The following is a 14,662-nucleotide window of genomic DNA, read 5'->3' as shown; positions in this document are numbered from 1 at the left end:
ACAGGGCGGTGTTAGTTGAAGGGTGAAGGGGCACGTTGGTTAGTTAGCCACGGACTCCATATTTTATCAAACGGCTTTGAGGAGCAATTAATGATACTAGTCATGTATTCCATACGGTAAACATACCAGATGCGGGCAATTATAGATTGTATGGAGGGCGGCGTAGGGTTTTTCCAGTCTGCGGCCAATTGACATGTCATTGCAGAAACTATATGTCGCACCAGTTTATTTTGAAATTTTGTCAGCGTTGGCAGGTTTAGGGGGAGCAGAATGTATTTAGGATCATAAGGAATAGGAATCTGTAATAGGTCAGTAATAAGATTGATCACATCTCTCCAAATATTCACTATTTTAGGGCATGACCACCATATATGTAGGAAGGAGCCCTCTGCGCCACATCCTCTCCAACATCTGTCTGATGTATCCGGGTACATTCTGCTTAAGCGAGATGGTACATAATACCATCTATATAATAATTTGTAAACATTCTCCTTAATTCTAACGCAGATAGAGCTAGATGCTGCGTTACCCCAGGCTTCAGACCATTCCACATCATCTAAAGCCGAGCCTAGATCCAGTTCCCATGCCCTCTCGTGAGGGTCACGTTGAGAAGGTGATTCCCCATTAAGAGTGGCATATAAGAGGGAGATTAGACCTGTGGTTGAGTGACGTCTGAAACATACTGCCTCGAACGTGGTCAGAGGTCTGCTAGAGAGAACGTGGCTCATTGCGGAATGAAAGTGTCTAAGTTGTAAAAATTGGTAAAAATATTTGGATGGGATAGCAATATCTTCTTAAATCTGTGAGAACTGAGGAAAACTAGTGTCTCTGGTGATATCATTCAGATATAAGATACCCCTATCCTGCCAGGGGGTAAATAATAGCTTGTGTGTGCCTGGGGAAAATGCTGTGTTGTGTAATATTGGGATGATGGGGGAGGGGGCTGGGGCCAAACTGTATTTCCTATTGGCAAAGTCCCAAACCGTCAGTGAGCGGGACACTATGAAGTGAGAGGCCACAATTCTAGGGCGGCAAGATTTCGGAAGCCAAAGAAGAGAAGAAGAGTAGAGAGACCTAGTTCGGCAGCTTCCATAGATATCCAGACCCTCCGAGACTCAGGGTTACACCATTGTACACACTGTGAGAGCTGCGTGGCTAAATTATATCTTCTAAAGTCTGGGATGCCCAGACCGCCACTACAGGTGGGGCGCTGTAATAGTTTTAGTCGGACTCGGGGATGCCTATTTGCTCATATAAATTGAGACGTGTGAAACTGTAAGAATTTGAAGGCAGATGGAGGGATAAATATCGGAAGGGTTTGGAATAGGTACAGTACCCGAGGGAGCACATTCATTTTCACCGAATTCACCCTGCCTATCCAGGAGATAAAGAGGTTAGACCAAGAAGACAAGTCCGATTTTATTCGTTCCAAAAGTCTAGGGAAATTAGCTTGATATAGTTGATGGTGACAATGTGTTAGGAAAATGCCTAAATATTTAATCTTTTGTTTGTGCCATTGAAATGGAAAGGAATTTTCTAAAGAGCGCCTAATCGGGCCAGGAATGTAAAAATTCAACACTTCAGTTTTACTCGCATTGATTTTATAACCTGAATGCTTAGAATAGAGGTCTATTTCAGAGAGGAGCAGCTGCAGCGACTGAGTCGGGGATCCAAGGGATAATAGGACATCGTCAGTGTACAATGCAATTTTATGCTCAGAAGGGCCTACCCGCACTCCAGCTATATCTGTATTAGCTCGGATCCTTGCTGCCAGCGGTTCCATAATCAAGGCAAATAGCAGGGGGGAGAGCGGGCATCCCTGCCTGGTGCCATTAGTGATTCCAAAAGTGGAGGAGGTGAGGCGATTGACAGAAACCGTGGCAGTAGGGGATCTATAAAGCGCTGGGATACCATCCAGAAATTTGCCAGAGAAGCCCATCTTTCGGAGTACCGAGAAGGTGAAGGACCAAGATATCCTGTCAAAAGCCTTCTCAGCATCCAGTGCTAGTAGCAGTGAGGGTAGCTTCTGTTTATGAATAGAATATATAAGATCTATGGCTCTCCTGGTTTTATCGGAGGCCTAACGGCCAGAGATAAAGCCTACTTGGTCTGGGTGAATCAATTGCGTGAGTAGGGGAGCTAAGCGGTTTGCCAAAATTTTAGCATGTATCTTAAGGTCAACATTCAGCAATGAGATCGGGCGATAATTGGAACATTGTGTGGGATCTCTCTCCGGTTTCGGAATCACAATAATGTCAGCTTGCACAGTTGCCGGCGCAAACGATGCTCCTTCAAAAACATTATTAAAAAGTGAGGTAAGATGAGGGCCTAGTTCTGTGAGGAATGTTTTGTAATATTGTGCGGTGAAGCCATCTGGGCCAGGTGCGGCTGACATTCGCATAGATTTGACAGCGGCGACCGTCTCTTCCAATGAGATAGCCCCATTAAGAAGAGAGACCTGCCGCCCCGTCAGGCACGGCAAGGGAGTATCCAAGAGATGTGAACATACACCCTCTGGGCCATCAGAGGAGAGAGGAGGGGCAGGAAGATTATATAAGGAGCTATAAAACCTTCGAAATTCCTCCACCATCAGTTTAGTCATAAGTGAGCGTATTCAGTGTACTGGAGTATAATTTTTCTATCATTCCCATAGCCCGCTTACTTCTCAATTTATTGGCTAAAAGACTATCTATTTTATCCGTTTTAACATAGAATTTTTGACGTAGCTTCTGTAGAATGGCTGCCGCACGTCGCGATAAAAGAGTATTTAACTGACCTCTGAGGTTGTTGATCTGTGAAAGTAAGGAGTCACTCAGGGAATTTTTATGTTGCGCTAAGAGCGCAGAAATTTGAGATTCCAATGAGGAAACTTCCATTGCTGCTTTCTTACGTATGGCCGAGGCCTTGGACATAAGTTGACCACGGATAGTGGCTTTGTGCGCTTCCCAAACAATACTAGGAGAGACTTCTGGGGAAACATTTTCTTTGAAAAAAAATTCTAGGGTTGATTTAGTGTCTAAAAGGGTGGAGGGATGTGAAAGAAGAGTGTCATCCAGACGCCATTTACGTGTCTTTTTAGGGGTTCTGTAGAGTTCTAACGGGATATAAACTCCCGCATGATCCGTCCTTGAACAAGGAGTGATGCCTGCATCAGAAATTGATGTCGTGAGTGAATGAGACACGTGAATCATATCGATCCGAGAGTAGTGTTGGTGAGGTGCAGAGAAGTGGGTATAATCCCTAGCTGTGGAGTGTTTAAGACGCCAGGAATCTCTTAGATTAAGCCGGGTGAGGGAGGATATTAACGTGAGAGAGGCCTCAGTCGGGGATGCTTCCTTCTTATTTTTTGGAGAGTTAGATTTATCGAAGAGGGGATCGATCACAGTATTAAAGTCCCCCACCTAAAATGATGGTGCCCTGTGCTACTCTATTAAGACGCAGAAAGAGTGTGCGGAAAAAACGTGATTGGTCTTGATTCGGGGCGTATACAGACACAAGTGTCAGAGTTTCTGTGTTAAGCGTACCAATCATTATGATGTATCGGCCTTCAGGGTCAGCTATGGTTGTAGTGTGTACAAATGGGATGTTACGATGGATCAGTATAGCCACCCCCCTCTTCTTACAATCAGCAGAAGCAAAATAGGTTTGGGTAAACTGCTTACCTTGAAGTCGAGAGTGTGCACCAGTGAAGTGGGTCTCCTGAAGTATGTCAGCCTTTTCTCTCCTACAAGCGGACAACATTACTATACGTTTCTTGGGAGAATTAAGCCCGTTAACATTTACAGAGAATAACTTAAGTGCCATGTGATACCAAAGAATGGAAAAGGATCAACAGAAACCCATCCCGGGGAGGAAAAGAAAAAAAGGAAGAAAAGGGACAGCAAGAAACAAGGAGCAGAGATGTAGAAGAAGAGAGAGTGATAGGAAACCCATATGGGAAAACATCCTGAAACATAGGGTCCCAATCAAGGACCGTTATACCAATAATAGACATTATATACGAAATCACAAATAAAGGGAGCACGGGGGTAGTGGGAGCAGAGAACCAATGCAGGAGAAGCAAATCCTCCTGGACCGCAATAATTAAAGCGGTAATATCCGAAGAAGCAGTTATTTAACTCAAAACACACAACAACAAAAAGAAAAACCAAACAAAATGTACTGTGTCGTGACAAGGAAGGGAAAAAAAAAGGGGGAGGGGGAAAGAGGGAAGGGGGCAAGGGGGAGGAGGGATAGGGGATGGAAAAGGAGACAAAGGGAAATCGGGGTAAGCAAGGCAAGCCCAGCGTAATAACATAAGACTAGGCACAGCATATAACAAACATTAAAGCTCAGTAGTCCATATCAAAACTAATAACATTCATATAAGGAAGGTAAGTTGGAAGCCATAGCCCCCATCTGGCCACAAAAAACATATGATAAGGAGACACATCCCTAGAACAGTGGGAATTATCTTATTGTAACTGAGAGTGTCTGTCAAAATCAGGGAGGGTCATTGCGATGACAGGTCACCCTTGTCCATTCAGGCAATGGGATCTGAGGGCGGCGTGATCCATAGGGAGAGGCAGCCTCACTATCAGGCGACGGTACTGGGAGGAGATCTAGTTTAGCGAACAAGTCCTGACCCTGAGCTAAAGTTTTAACGGAATGGGTGGAGTTGTTCGCTGTAATCTGTAACATAAAAGGGAATCCCCATCTGTAACGTATTTGATGCTGTCGTAGTATCCTGGTAACGGGCTGGAGATCTCGTCGCTTCTGAATAGTAGACGGGGCCAGATCCTGGAAAATCTGCAGTTGCATATCCCGGAAATCGATTACTGGGGAATCTCGAACCGACATCAGGATCCTTTCTTTTGAGCGATAATAGTGTAGACGAACTATGACGTCCCTAGGTGGTTGTGACGGAGCAGGTTTCGCTCGGAGCGCCCTGTGAGCTCTCTCACAGACACAGTCGCCATCAGAGAGACCAGGCAATATGTGCTGAAAAAAGTCTTTCAAAAAGGACGGTAGGGCGGAGCTTAGAATTGATTCCGCTATATTGCGAATACGCAAATGATTGCGACGGGAGCGATTCTCCTGATCTTCTTGTCGTTCTTTGAGATCCTCCATCTCATCATGGAGTCTAGAGAGTTCCGAGTCCAGGCGTTGCTAAGATCGGCAAAGGTAGTCTGTCTTAGATTCAAGAGTGTCTGTACGATTACCTAGAGCTGTGAGATCAGATTTGAAGTCTGCAATGGCTGTGGAAAGTTCTTGCTTAAAGGTAGATTGGACCCCCTCAAGTAAACTTGTCATGACTGCTTGGATCTGTGGGTCTATACCCATCTCTGATGAACAGGGGGAGGAAGGAGAGTCTGTGAGCAATGCAGGAGTTGGAGGACCCTTAGATTTTGGTCCAAAAAAATTTGTGGGGGCCTGTGTATTTTTCTTATTTCTTTGTGCCATTGTGGGGGGCCAATAGGTTAGGCGGGGCGTCCCAAACGTAAAAGGAGACAGACGCTGTTTGATAGATGTATGTTAAGTAGAAAACTGGGGAGGTATAATAAAAATATCGCGGTCCAGGTAGGATAAATTGCGGCGTTAGGTCAGCATCCCGGGATAGTGCCCTAAGGGTGTGCTAAAATTACAGAAAGGGTTCTATGGGCGCTCTATCGGTAACAACTGCTGCAGAGAATATATGCCCATAAAATACGAACACACAGTGGTGCGTCTGGAGGGAGAAGCAAAAGCCGGTGGAGTTACAGCTGTCCCAACAGTGCGGCAGATAACCAGTGCGAAGCACCGAAAGCAGGTGGCTGCAGTACGGCCCAGGAGCACAACTCCCTGCAGGCTGAAGAGAGCAGGGATTAGGCTGCTTCAGGGGAAGAACAAGAGCTGGCGGCCCCACCACAGTACCTCCAATGCAGCTGGCTTCCAATGTGCAGCTCCAGGAACTGGCAGCTACAACGCAGCTTCGGAGTTCGCGTCTCTGCAGGCCAAGGAGAACCGGAATCAGGGAGCAGCAGTATGATGCCTCTCCAGGACCGAGATCTTCCACCCCCACACTAGTGCCAAGATAGGGAGCTCACCTACAGGATGAGGCCCGGCCAGGGTCCAGCCAGTGACCAGGATTCCCCCAAGGCCAGGTAACAGTGCAGCAGGAGAGGGGGAGTGATGGCTGCCAGAGCACAGGACCCAGGAAGAAGGGGGCCTCCTGGGGATACCGAGACAGGTAAGAACCTGGTCAGAGCTGTGGTATGGGTGGCGGGAGGTGCGGAGGCCAGCGGTGATCAGGGTGAGTGCAGCAGGGGGCTGAATGGGTGTCTAGACACCCGTCGATCGCGACCCGCACATCCCGGAAGTCCGCAGCGGGGACGCTCCAAATTAGAGGCCCCGGCCGCCGGAGGAAGCGTAGGCCGCAGGCCTACGTACACAGCTCCCAGAGCAGCGCAGAGGCAGCAGCCAGCGGTCACCAGGGTGGATCCGGAGAGGTGTGGAGGGAGCAGGGAGGGTTATGGATGGTGGGGTGGGTGTCTTCAAGCCGCCGGATGGCTCTGTCTCGGCCGCACAGCGCTCTCGGAGCTCACCTCTGGGCAGTCTCTAAACCTCAGGCCCCGGCTTCCAGAAGTGCTATAGGCAGCAGTCGTCGTGGGCTGTAAGGTGGCGCCCAGCTCTATATGTTTCCTCTCAGAGGCGGCCAGGGGAGCCAGAGGGCACAGCAGAAAGTGGTCTGAAGGTGAGGGTCCACTTTCCTGGGTCAGCAGATAAATTGAGGACCCGGCTTCTAGTGGATCGGTAGGCCGCAACCTGCACAGACGCAGAGCGCATCTGCCGGCTCTGCGCACCCCCCAATCCAGCGCAAGTGGGCTCCAGGAGGCAGAAATGGGTCCCCAAAATCTCCAGGGAGCAGTCAAAATTTTTAAAATATGTGCCCAAAGCAGGAGCTCCAGGTCAGCACATCTGCTTGAGTCTGCTGTCAGGCCACGCCCCCCAGGAGTGGTAGGTAGTCTTATATGTGAGAAAGTCACTTGGATTCTGAGATTTCCGCCACTGACGTTCTACTTTACGTGACAGTTTTTGTAGGTGTCTTGTTGATTTAGAGTGCCATGGTTGGCATCTTAGCCTACGTGGAGTGTGATGGGTAGCTGGAGCCACTTCATCAAGGGCACTCTCTAGGGTCTGGTGCAGGTGGGATACAGCAGTGTCAGGTGTGGGGAATGTAGAGATTGGTGAGAGGAGTTGTTGCAGAGAAGTGGAAAGTTGTTGATAATTTATATTGTTAGTATTTCTGCGGGTTAGAGGAGGCTTGCTTGGTTTTAGTGTCCTAGAATTTAAAGTAATGGAAGAGATTGTGAAGGTGGTCAGGTTGTGATCAGAGAGAGGGAAAGGAGTGTTAATGAATTCGGAAACTGAGCAGAGCCTGGTGAACACAAGATCAAGGCAGTGGCCCTCCTGGTGAGTAGAGGAGTTGGACCATTGGGTTAGGCCAAGAGAGGAGGTTAGAGAGAGGAGTTTGGATGCATGAACAGATTGTGGACTGTCAAGAGCTATATTGAAATCGCCAATCGCCCATAATGATCTGTCAGTACAGACTACTGAGGACAATGTATCTGCCCAGTAAGGAATTCAGGAACCATCAGCCCCTATTATACTCCTGCTCTCCCCCTCACATCATGTCATTGTGTATTACCAGCCCAGGGATCTGACCAGTCTCCTACCCATATATTATCCTGTCTTAAAATATTATGATAATGTGTTTCCATAGAGCAAACATTATATTTGCAAATGAAAGCTTCTCATTAATCATCAGTTTCTCATGCTTGATAGAGTAATGTTAGACTTATTAGTTTGGAGAAGGGACATTCTATTTGTTGTAAAAGCGGTTCTGGGTAACCCCTTTGTCAAAAAGAGTCCAACATTTCTGATGCTTACGTTGGAGACTCTAATTGGGAACAGCTGCATCTAAGGCGCATAAGTTGACTTTTAGGAATATTGAGCTTTCATGATAGTAAAAATATGAACTTGTGCTCTCTAAATTAACGTCATTTGAAGTGATAATGTTGTGAAAAGCCTAAAGGGTTACATATAGGAAGTCTGTGATTTCTGTCATGTAAGTGGACAAATTAAAAGTGTTGGTGTTTAAAGAAGAAACAAATTGAGTGGTGGTGGATAGATCCTCATCCCAAATAATAAAAAGGTCATCTATATAAAGGCTATAGAAGACCAGGGACAACATCTCAGCTGCCTTCCCATACATGAGCGTCTTTAAAGTCCTGAACCTGACCCCAAGGCCGTTCCCATCACCTGGAGATAAAAGTTGTCCAAAAAAATAAAAAAATTGGGAGATAGAATGAGGGATATACAGTCAAGAAGAAAATGTGTGTTCACCATTGAGTTTATCATCTTGAGGCAGCATCCTAGCAATGGCTTCAAGTTCTGAGGAATGAGTCCAAGAGAACACTGTAATGTAGCATTTCATATGCAGATACAGCTGCAGTCGCACACGAAATATAGGCATGTTACATATCATTTTAATCAGCAACCTCTGATTGTGTCTTCTCAGAATTGATGTTTCTATGCAGACGAGAACCACTTGCCCCATCCAGTCCCCCCCCCCTTTTTTTTTTTTAATCTTGAAATCTTTTATTGTTTAGGTAACCTCAACCCTATTTGATCATTAGCTATTTGTAAGGACATTCATCTGCCTATCCCAAGCATGTGTAATTTGCTCAACTGTCTTAGCCTCTAATACCTCTGTCGGGAGGCTATTAATCTTTTCCAATTATTATAGTGATGCAAATAAAATATATTTTTATTGGGGGGGACCCATGCTCACACAAATGATGAGAGAGAACAAATCTGTTTACAGGCTGCTTTACTGTTTTCTTTTGCTACCTATATGGCCTCCTGGAGAACTTATGAGTAGTGTAACACCCCATGTTCAAGGTGTGCTTCCAGTGTTTGTGTGTGAGGGCAGTGTCTGAGTGTTGTGTGTGGCAATATCACTGGCTAATGAGGCTTCTTGCCTAATGATTCTGGCTCAGCAGTGTGCTTGAATGATGTTACCAGAATCAGCATTTCATCCAATGTGGCCATGCAATCTGCACTTCCCTATGGTTAGGTCTATACAGTGTGTTTGGTAATGTGATTGTGGTTTTATGTTTTGAACAAATTCATATTTACTCTTTATTGAACTTGTTTATATTAAGTCTTGGTCCTCAGTATTTCTATACATTTATTTCCAGCAGGTGCACACAAAAGAAGGAAAATATCGGATGGACATCTCATTTTATCTGCAGATTTTAAACTAGAAGATAACATCATAGGAGATTCTCCAGGAGAAACCCCCATTACCCTCAATATACATCCAGTACATCACAGTGCAGATATATCCTCTCATCCCTCTAACCATGTGGACTGCTCTACTGATAAGTCAGATATTGTTACACATAGTACAGCTCATGCAGGTGATATAGATTTTTCCTGTTCTGAGTGTGGGAAGCATTTCAGACATAAATCAGCTCTTGTTAAACATGAGAGATTTCACACACGTGAGAAACCATTTCCATGTTCTGAGTGTGGGAAATGTTTTAAACAGAAACCAGCTCTGTTGATACATCAGAGAAGTCATACAGGTGTGAGCCCATTTTCATGTTCTGAGTGTGAGAAATGTTTTAAACAGAAATCAGAACTTGTTATACATAAGAGACTTCACGCAGGCGAGAAGCCGTTTTCATGTACCGAGTGTGGGAAATGTTTTGTTGCTAAAGCACGTCTTCTTAGACATCAGGGAAGTCACACAGGTGAGAAACCATTTCCATGTTCTGAGTGTGGGAAATGTTTTAGAGATAAATCTGCTCTTGTTGTACATCAGAGAAGACACACAGGTGAGAAGCCTTTTCCATGCTCAGAGTGCTCCAAATCATTTACGCAAAAATCGCTACTCCTCTATCATCAAAAAAAGCATGCAGGTGAGGAGCCGTGCCAGTGCTCTGAGTGTGGGAAATGTTTTACACAGAAATCAGCTCTTGTTACACATCAGAGAAGTCACACAGGTGAAAGTCCATTCCAGTGCTCTGAGTGTGGGAAAAGTTTTACACAGAAATCAGCTCTTGTTGTACATCAGAGGAGTCACACAGGTGACAAACCATTTCTTTGTTCAGATTGCGGAAAATGTTTTACACACAAATCAAAACTTTTTAATCATCAACGAAGACACACAGGTGAGAAGCCATTTGCGTGTACAGAGTGTGGGAAATGTTGTTCACAGAAATCAGACCTTGTTTCACATCAGAGAATTCACACAGGGGAGAAGCCATATTCTTGTTCTGAGTGTGGGAAACGTTTTGGACATAAATCCGCTCTTGTTATACATCAGAGAAGTCACACAGGGGCAAAGCCATATTCTTGTTCTGAGTGTGGGAAATGTTTTATACGTAAATCAGCTCTTGTTACACATCAGAGGAGTCACACAGAGGAGAAGCCATACCCTTGTTCTGAGTGCGGGAAATGTTTTACACAGAAATCCAGTCTTGTTATACATCAGAGAACTCACACAGGGAACAGCCTATTTCCATGTTCTGAGTGTGGGAAATGTTTTCAAGATAAATCAACTCTTGTTACACACCAGAGAACTCACACAGGTGAGAAGCCTTTTTGCTGTTCTGAGTGTGGGAAATGTTTTTCACAAAAATCAATTCTTGTAAGACATCAGAAATCTCATTCAGGAGAAACTTCAATTTTAATGAGCTGATATACACAAAACTGACACAGGGACACTATTGTAAAAGATGTTGATAATGTAAATGATAAACATTAACAAACTATATCAGAAGGTTTTTTGACATCACTGAGTTATGTGACATAGGGCCAGATTAATCAAGCTTTGAATAGTAATACAGGTTGAGTATCCCTTATCCAAAATGCTTGGGACCAGAGGTATTTTGGATATGGGATTTTTCCGTAGTTTGGAATAATTGCATACCATAATGAGATATCATGGTGATGGGACCTAAGTCTATGCACAGAATGCATTTATGTTTCATATATACCTTATACATACAGCCTGAAGGTAATTTTAGCCAATATTTTTTATAATTTTGTGCATTAAACAAAGTGTGTCTACATTCACACAATTCATTTATGTTCCATATACACCTTATAAACACAGCCTGAAGGTCATTTAATACAATATTTTTAATAACTTTGTGTATTAAACAAAGTTTGTGTACATTGAGCCATCAAAAAGCAAAGTTTTCACTATCTCATTCTCACTCAAAAAAGTCCGTATTTCGGAATATTCCGTATTTCGGAATATGTGGATATGGGATACTCAACCTGTAAATTGCACAGTGATAAAGTAACAACCAATCCGCACCATTTTTTAAACACAGCCTGTGAGATGACAGTTAGGCTCGGGTTGGCTGGTACTTTATCACCATGCAATTTTTCACTCTCCAAGGCTTGATAAATCTGGGCCATAATCCAAAAATGTTGTAATCACTATCCACAGACATAATCTACATTAATTTTACTTATCAGTATAAACCTGGAAAACATCGCTTGCATGTGGAATTTATTGCAGTTTCCTAATTCTATTGAGAATCAGAATCGCTCTCCACAGTTATAACAGACTATCTTTTATGAGTTTGGTCTATGTCAACACCATAATATTGACACATTCAGAATGTTGACATTATGCAAGTCTACAGTGCTGCGTTAGGCTAATCCTAACCCATATTTCATCCTAACCTTAATTTCAGTATGTCAGTATTTTGACTGCCTACATTGGAGATTGGGGAACCTTCTGCCCTCCAGCTGTTGTTGAACTACACATCCCAGCATGCCCTGCAACAGTCTTTGCATGGCAAAATAGCAAAACTGTAGCAAGGCATTGCTGGTATGTGTAGTTCAACAACAGCTGGAGGGCCAAAGGTTCCCCATCCCTGGTCTATATTCATAATATCTCATCCTTATGACTACATCACTAATTTTATTTAGGTTCCTAAGTATTATACAATCCCAGAAATAAGATGGAGAAATAATGTTTTACATAGTGAGATATTTATTGTGGTACAAAAGGGGAGTGTGTCTCTATGTTGGCCATTCTGGTTAGTGTGTATCTGCAGGGCCTTGGATTTTACATTTGCTTAGAGTTGGTCAGGCCTCAGCCTGTATATGTAAATAGGATGCATCTTGTACCTTCCTGGCACACTGCCTGACTACTGATTTTGGTAGAACAGTTCCAAATCATGGATATCGAGATAGGTGTGCTTTTGCCCAAATGTGCTATAATAAAGTAAAAGGAAAAGTAATAGTTAAGACTTAATTGCACAAAAGCCATACCATATAGGGACACTTAGCAGTAATATTCAATTAATGAACACTTAGTTATAAGAGGCCGGGAATCTAAATTAAGACCAGCAATACAACCTAAAAGATAGGTTAGGTATACTAAAAATTGTTTCCCTAAGATTTTGTATCTCGTCTGCAAACTTTGCCCATTAAGATACCCCGCGATGGTTTTTAAATATCCATGCCCTTATTAGATATTTTGTGTGGAGAGGGGTGAGATCACGCTTGAAATTGGACCTGATGTACGGGGCTACACCTAGAAGGGGGTCTTCGGCTCCCCAATATTCAGGGTTACTACCATGCATGTCTCCTCACTAGAATCTTGGAATGGTCGAGAGCTGACATGTTGAAGCAATGGGTGCAGATTGAAAAGCAGGCAATAGCAGTCCCCATTTCCATAGCTCCATGGCTTACTACCCCTCCCAACTCTTCCCATCCTACCATTGGGCCTGCATTGTCCAGTTAAGAGGTCTCATCGCAGGAATCCCTCCATCTCAACGAAGACCTCCAAGTTTGTATCTTTCTTGTCAAATGTTCACTTCCGCTATTGGGTTAGGTCTCCGAGCTTTTAGGTGTTGGTTAGATAGGAGCCTCTTTTGAGTCGGACAGCTAGTGAGTGGGGGCAAAATTGCACCCTTTGCTGACATACAAGGGAATTGGAATTTTCTTAAGGGGGAATTTTGGCGATACTTACAAGTTTGCCACTTACTCTTTTCTCGTCCTCCTTGAACCCTTCGCACTGCTCTGACACCTTTTGAACTACTTTGTGCTGGTTCCTCACCTCCTTCTCATACTACTTCTTTGATGTATAATCTTTCTCGGGATGCGAGTCTGTCTTCCACATTTTATTAAAACATGAGACCTGGAGTTAGGTGAAGAGGTGGGGAAGACCAACTGGGTTAAAATATTTTGTTTGGCACACGCTTGCTCTCCTATTATTGGTGTTCAGGAAACCCAGTACAAGTGAATATCTTGTTGGTATTGGTGTCCAGATACCCTCTCTTAGATGGGAATTAGCATGCCCAATATATGCTGCAGGTATTCAAATGCCCCTAGAAACCCGCTTCACATATGGTGGCAATGCTCCTACCTCCATTAATTTTGTTCGGAAGTTCTTAAACTTTCTACACTCATTATAGGAGAACCAGTTCCTCCTGATCCGTTCTGGTTATTGCACCTGTCCCCTGCCCCTCAAGATATATAAAAAAAAAAATCTCTGTTGTTCCATTTTAATAATGCTGCTAAGTCAATTATCCCGATAAGGTGGCTTTTCTCTTCTTCTCCAACGGTTAGAGACTGGTTCAATAAAATACATTTCTATATGGTTCCACAGGATGGACTGCAAGGACTCAAACCTTTTAAGGATATTCTATCTCTTCCCTCATAAACCGCCGTATGGTATGTGAGGCCTTCAGGGTACATCGCCCCCTGGTCTCAACACTGATTTGGTTTTCTTAATTTTGCTGGTCTTTGGATTTGTTTGAGTGGAGCTTGCTTCTATTTTGACTGTTTTTGTAGGACATGAAGCTGTTCCTTCCTTCTTCCCCTTCCCCCTTTTTTCTCTTTCATCCACTAGGGGACACTGGAGTCTTATACAGTAGGGGTGTGAAGCTTGCAACCGGAGGTGTGGCACAATCAAAAATTAGCATTGTCTGCACAGCTGGCTCCTCCCCCTTCACATCCCTCATCCCTCAGTTTAAAAAATTGTGCTGGAGGTACAGCACGTGGGGGCATTGAGCTCCTACACTATAAAGAAAATATATGTGCTGCGTCTCCCTATGAAAAGGAGGACAAAGCCTGATAATACTGAGAGACAGAGATCCCTTTTGAAGGGACCTGCATCTCTCACAGGAGATCCTCTTCAATTCGGTCTATCATCAAGTCTGTGAGTACTGGTTGTTAGAAGGGCCAGTTAGCATAGGTTTTTTTGTTTTGTTTATTATTTTCCTAAAAGAGCTTTATTCATAGCACAGGAGAGGCTCCCTTATAGAGAAGTTAAATTTCTGCTCAGATCCCCGCAGCGGCGCGCCGGTCAGTCAGCACGAAATGTAACAACAGTGTGAAGCGGCCCGGGATCCCTTCAGCAGCGCACCAGCAGAAGTCTCCCCTGTCAGCATGAGAGAGGGACCCGATGAGAGCGGTCCCAGCGCACGCTGGCCAGCGGGAGATCACAATGCCGCGCGGCTGAGCAAATACCCTCAGCCGCCGGAGGCGGGTAGCGGGAGACGCTGTAGTGAGCACGCGGCTGAGATTTCCTCAGCCGCTGGACGCATACAGTGGCGACCACTACAGGAGAGGCTCCCTTCAGGAAGCAGCCTCGTAAAACAAACAG

The 14,662-nt window shown here is 44.5% G+C and overlaps 1 protein-coding gene across 2 annotated transcripts in view; it reads left to right on the top strand.

Annotated features, from left to right (window-relative positions):
* Positions 1-11,536, top strand: part of LOC135054815 (gastrula zinc finger protein XlCGF26.1-like) — a 43,639-nt gene extending 32,103 nt beyond the window's left edge. Inside the window, exon 8 of one of the 2 annotated variants that reach the window (XM_063958187.1) lies at positions 9,225-11,536. In XM_063958187.1, the coding sequence (XP_063814257.1) occupies positions 9,225-10,729 (1,505 nt within the window). In that variant the 3' untranslated portion in view covers positions 10,730-11,536. Of the gene's footprint in view, positions 1-9,221 lie in introns of both variants that reach the window. The other variant, XM_063958186.1, reaches the window with a different exon arrangement.
* The last annotated feature ends 3,126 nt before the right edge of the window (positions 11,537-14,662 follow it).

This window comes from Pseudophryne corroboree, chromosome 3 (genome assembly GCF_028390025.1).
Source record: "Pseudophryne corroboree isolate aPseCor3 chromosome 3, aPseCor3.hap2, whole genome shotgun sequence".
NCBI classification, from domain to species: domain Eukaryota; kingdom Metazoa; phylum Chordata; class Amphibia; order Anura; family Myobatrachidae; genus Pseudophryne; species Pseudophryne corroboree.
The sequence above is the reverse complement of the archived record's forward strand: the minus strand, read 5'-3'. Positions and strand labels throughout refer to the sequence as shown.